Source organism: Pseudorasbora parva, chromosome 10 (genome assembly GCF_024679245.1).
Source record: "Pseudorasbora parva isolate DD20220531a chromosome 10, ASM2467924v1, whole genome shotgun sequence".
Taxonomy (NCBI): Eukaryota; Metazoa; Chordata; class Actinopteri; order Cypriniformes; family Gobionidae; genus Pseudorasbora; species Pseudorasbora parva.
The window spans coordinates 14,667,102-14,672,499 of record NC_090181.1 but is presented as its reverse complement, the minus strand read 5'-3'; the positions used below and the strand labels follow the sequence as shown (position 1 = coordinate 14,672,499).

The 5,398-nt window shown below is 37.4% G+C and overlaps 1 protein-coding gene across 1 annotated transcript in view; it reads left to right on the top strand.

Moving 5' to 3' along the window:
* The first annotated feature begins 592 nt into the window (after nt 1-592).
* The window catches only part of ivd (isovaleryl-CoA dehydrogenase), a 28,778-nt gene continuing 23,972 nt past the window's right edge, over nt 593-5,398 (top strand). The window contains exon 1 of the mRNA XM_067455263.1: nt 593-884. Coding sequence (XP_067311364.1) covers nt 750-884 — 135 coding nt within the window. The 5' untranslated portion in view covers nt 593-749. The remainder of the gene's footprint in view (nt 885-5,398) is intronic.

The window sequence follows — 5,398 nt, the reverse complement described above, 5'->3', positions numbered from 1 at the left end:
CAATTTTATTTTATCTTAAATTCTAATGCATATACTTTTTGCTTCTGAAAACTCAATAATCAAAATTATTTTACACTAGGCTATATAATTAGGCAAAATATACTAATTTGTTAAATATAATATTTTTTTCTCCGTAAATTAAGGTAATTCATAGGCTACGTTGCATTTCTTTAAAACATTAGGTAGTCCACTGATTTATAAATATATATATATATATATATATATATATATATATATATATATATATATATATATATATATATATATATATATATATATATATATATATATACAGGTAACTTACTGTAACCAGTGTACAGGTTTCCACTGATTTTTAAATATATATATATATATATATATATATATATATATATATATATATATATATATATATATATATATATATATATATATATATATATATTATATTTACTGTAGGTAACTTACTGTTAACCAGTGTACAAGTTTTACTGTAGCATCTCTGTGTTGTTGTTTTTCTACAGCGTTTTGAGGTTGTCATAGAGTTGGCCTGTAGTTCGTACTTCATCGCTGTAGGTGGCAGTAAAGCTCCAGTGGCAGGTAGAGGTCACATTACACAACAGAAGAGAAGGAGAAGAACGCAATCCTTCCACTGCATTTCAGGGAACTTTTGGATTGCCCTCCTCCTGCACTTTTAACCTGTCCAAGTGCACTTGTATAAGTGGCTCATCGGTTTCCCTTTTTGTTCTGCATCCTGCAGTCGCAACAAAATGTTTGCTGTCAGAAGAGCATTTCGTCTTTGTCAAAGAGCGGCAAATGTTAACGTTAGTGTTTCGCGACGCGGGTGCGCTGGAGCTGTTCCAGTGGACGACATTGTGAACGGTCTTACCGAAGAGCAGATCCAGGTATCACACACACAACCCCGCAACGCAACCGAGAGCTAAAGCTTGTAAAATGTCGATGTCCCTTGTTTCTTTTTTACGTCTTGTTAAAGTGTCATAGGAATGAGTCAGTTTGTTGTGCTCGCTCCCATAATGACCTCTGACACAATTCTAGGAATTTGCGAGATTGTTTTCGTTTAGTGGCCAGGCATTTATCAGTATAACGCAATTATACTCAACTTCAATTAGAGCATCATTCACTGGCCAAGAAACATAGTTGTCATTCACATAGTTGTGTTTCTCACCTGACATTAAAAACACACGAACTACAGATCCAACCTTACAATTAAAACGTATACGTTTCTAAACAGATAGTTTAAAGTTACTGTTTTCATAGTTTTCATATACGAATACGACCGTCTCTGTGCTGTGTCACATGAACGTGCTGGGTGGGTGTGAACGGTAGGCGCGTTTTCATTGGACAGGATATTTTCTAATGCCTTTCATTAGTTTTTATAGCAGCCCATTTAAACGTGTGGCCATAACACCCATAGATACAGGTCCTTCTCAAAAATTAGCATATTGTGATAAAGTTCATTATTTTCCATAATGTAATGATAAAAATTAAACTTTCATATATTTTAGATTCATTGCACACCAACAGAAATATTTCAGGTCTTTTATTGTTTTAATACTGATGATTTTGGCATACTGCTCATGAAAACCCAAAATTACTGTCTCAAAAAATTAGCATAACATGAAAAGGTTCTCTAAACGAGCTATTAACCTAATCATCTGAATCAATTAATTAACTCTAAACACCTGCAAAAGATTCCTGAGGCTTTTAAAAACTCCCAGCCTGGTTCATTACTCAAAACTGCAATCATGGGTAAGACTGCCAACCCGACCCTGTCCAGAAGGCCATCATTGACACCCTCAAGCGAGAGGGTAAGACACAGAAAGAAATTTCTGAACGAATAGGCTGTTCCCAGAGTGCTGTATCAAGGCACCTCTGTGGGAAGTCTGTGGGAAGGAAAAAGTGTGGCAAAAAACGCTGCACAACAAGAAGAGGTGACCGGACCCTGAGGAAGATTGTAGAGAAGGACCGATTCCAGACCTTGGGGGACCTGCGGAAGCAGTGGACTGAGTCTGGAGTAGAAACATCCAGAGCCACCGTGCACAGGCGTGTGCAGGAAATGGGCTACAGGTGCCGCATTCCCCAGGTCAAGCCACTTTTGGGCTATGGAGAAGCAGCACTGGACTGTTGCTCAGTGGTCCAAAGTACTTTTTTCGGATGAAAGCAAATTTTGCATGTCATTCAGAAATCAAGGTGCCAGAGTCTGGAGGAAGACTGGGGAGAAGGAAATGCCAAAATGCCTGAAGTCCAGTGTCAAGTACCCACAGTCAGTGATGGTCTAGGGTGCCATGTCAGCTGATGGTGTTGGTCCATTGTGTTTATCAAGGGCAGGGTCAATGCAGCTAGCTATCGGGAGATTTTGGAGCACCTTATGCTTCCATCTGCTGAAAAGCTTTATGGAGATGAAGATTTAGTTTTTCAGCACGACCTGGCACCTGCTCACAGTGCCAAAACCACTGGTAAATGGTTTACTGACCATGGTATTACTGTGCTCAATTGGCCTGCCAACTCTCCTGACCTGAACCCCATAGAGAATCTGTGGGATATTGTGAAGAGAAAGTTGAGAGACGCAAGACCCAACACTCTGGATGAGCTTAAGGCCGCTATCGAAGCATCCTGGGCCTCCATAACACCTCAGCAGTGCCACAGGCTGATCGCCTCCATGCCACGCCGCATTGAAGCAGTCATTTCTGCAAAAGGATTCCCCACCAAGTATTGAGTGCATAACTGAACATAATTATTTGAAGGTTGACTTTTTTTGTATTAAAAACACTTTTATTTTATTGGTCAGATGAAATATGCTAATTTTTTGAGACAGTAATTTTGGGTTTTCATGAGCTGTATGCCAAAATCATCAGTGTTGACATGAAATATTTCAGTTGGTGTGCAATGAATCTAAAATATATGTAAGTTTAATTTTTATCATTACATTATGGAAAATAATGAACTTTATCACAATATGCTAATTTTTTGAGAAGGACCTGTATGTATACATATACATATCTATGACAACGCCACTTACAAAATCTGATTTTGAACATACTACTGAATATGCTTTGGACATGGTAGTCTCAATGGCCCTCATTTATCAAAAGTGCGTACACCAAATTTTCAGTGTACACCTTTCGTACACCCAAAACCACGGTGACTTTGAGATTTATCAATATGGACGTTGGCGTACGGCACGCTCAAATCCTACGCCAGCTCAGGAGGTGGTGTACGCACGTTTTGAGTTAGTGCGAAATGCGCAGAAAAACAATTCCTAACACCACAAAACGCACTGACAAGACTTACTGTTAAAAACCACAACAACAACATTCAGTGTTTATTTTTGTGCAACATGAACGTCAATGTTTAATTTGTGTGACTTTACCTAAGCGTTTGATTTGTAGGCATATGTATTCCTCCAGTCGCGAGCCTGTGCGCTTTATCTGACGTTTCAGGCCCGCGCCTGGCCCGGCAGCTGCACACGGACTGGGACTAAAATAGTTCAGACTGACAAAATAATAAAAATTACCTTCTTCTTTTAAATAATAAAATCAATAAAAACGATATTCTTCTTCTAAATAACAAGCGTCATTAAGAATAAAAATCATAATAATAATAAGAAGAATCTTACGAATTGTTATGCAATTATTAATGTGAATGAATGGTAGGCTGCTCCACATCACATCATCATCACTATTGTACAGCCCAATACATGTGCCGTGATACGAAATTAAATGCTAATTGTTTCAAAACATGTGCTGTAAAATAATGCATTGTGATGGTAATTTCTCATTCAAACAGCTTTAAACTGCTGGAGTGCGCTTCTCAACCTCCACACTATTAAGAGTACTCGTAATTTGGGTCCATATTTTGTTTTTGTAGGTGCCTTTAATCCCACTCTTTAAACTCCCAAATAAAACAATTTCGGGTTTTTTTTTCCACTTCCCTGATGGTCTCGATGGGCCATCAGGGATCGATGGCGTCTCAATCATCTCACTAGTTCAGTTGTCAGGACACTGATCAGAGAGTCAGCCCGTTGACTTATGTCCTAATCAGTGCCCTGACTAGTGGACTAGTAAGATGATTGAGACGCGCCCGATCTCCCCGTCGGAGAAGTTTCGCTTCTTTGCCGTCTTCCGTGTGTCCATGACGTAAAATGAGGGCGTGGAGGAGGCGGAGACCTGAATATATAGGGGCGTGTTATTCTAATGACGATCGTTTTCAGCCGCGGCATTTATCAAGGGGAGGTATTGCGTACACCTGGATTGCAGAGGTACGCACAGCTTCATAAATCAGGCGATGAGAGGAGTGTAAGCATAATCTTACACCAACATATCCACCAGTTTCTACGCAAAATTGATAAATGAGGGCCATTGTGAGGAAGTGACAAATGTTCCTCTTAGTCCAATATAAATTCATGATCCAGATCTACTTTGTTTTTATGTTTTTCAAGTTTACATACAAAATACAGTTTTCTTTACACTTTACACTACGAAACAATAGTAGTACTTTATTCCACAAAGACACAGCACAGACATTTATAATGTTACAATAGTTTCTGTTTAAAAAAAATACTGTTCTTTTGAACATTCTATTCATCAATAAATTACTGCAAAATAATACAAAACTGTTCTCAACACTGATAATAATAAGAAATCTTTCCTAAGCCCATGTTTATTTTTTGTTAAATATTTTGTATTTTAGGGTACTTTATTGTGCTAAATTATATTTATGCATATATTTATATTAATAATAAATTATTCATTTCTTGAGCATGGATCTGAAAATGAAATTTCCAATTTAAAGTCATAAATATTAAATGCTTTGGAGCAAAGATATAAGTTTTGCCTCTTTGTCACCATCTCTGTTTGAAACCTGCAAGTGCAGTAGTTGTGGAATCGTCACGGCTCCTCAGCATGGATGAATCTAATGTTTTGAGAAGTACAGTGGGTACAGAAAGTATTCAGACCCCCTTACATTTTTCACTCTGTTTTATTGCAGCAATAAAATTATATTTTAAATCGCTGCTGAAAACCCATTTGTTTTCCTTAGCTTTTAATGTGTTCTAATGTCTCCGCCCTGTATGTTGCAAATGCTTATTTTATTTATTTTGACTGTTTGTTTTTATATTTCTTTTTTTAATTTGTGCTTGTAGATTGTGAGATGCTGATGTAGCTTATACTTGTACAGCACTTTGTTCAGTCTGGTGACTGTTTTTTAAATGTGCTCTATAAATAAACAAACTGAAACTGATTGCAGCCATTTGCTAAAGTCCTTTCATTTTTTTTCTCAGTAATATACACATAGTACCCCATATTGACAGAAAAACACAAATTGTAGACATTTTTGCAGATGTATTAAAAAAGAAAAACTGAAATATCACATGGTCCTAAGTATTCAGACCTGATTGCTG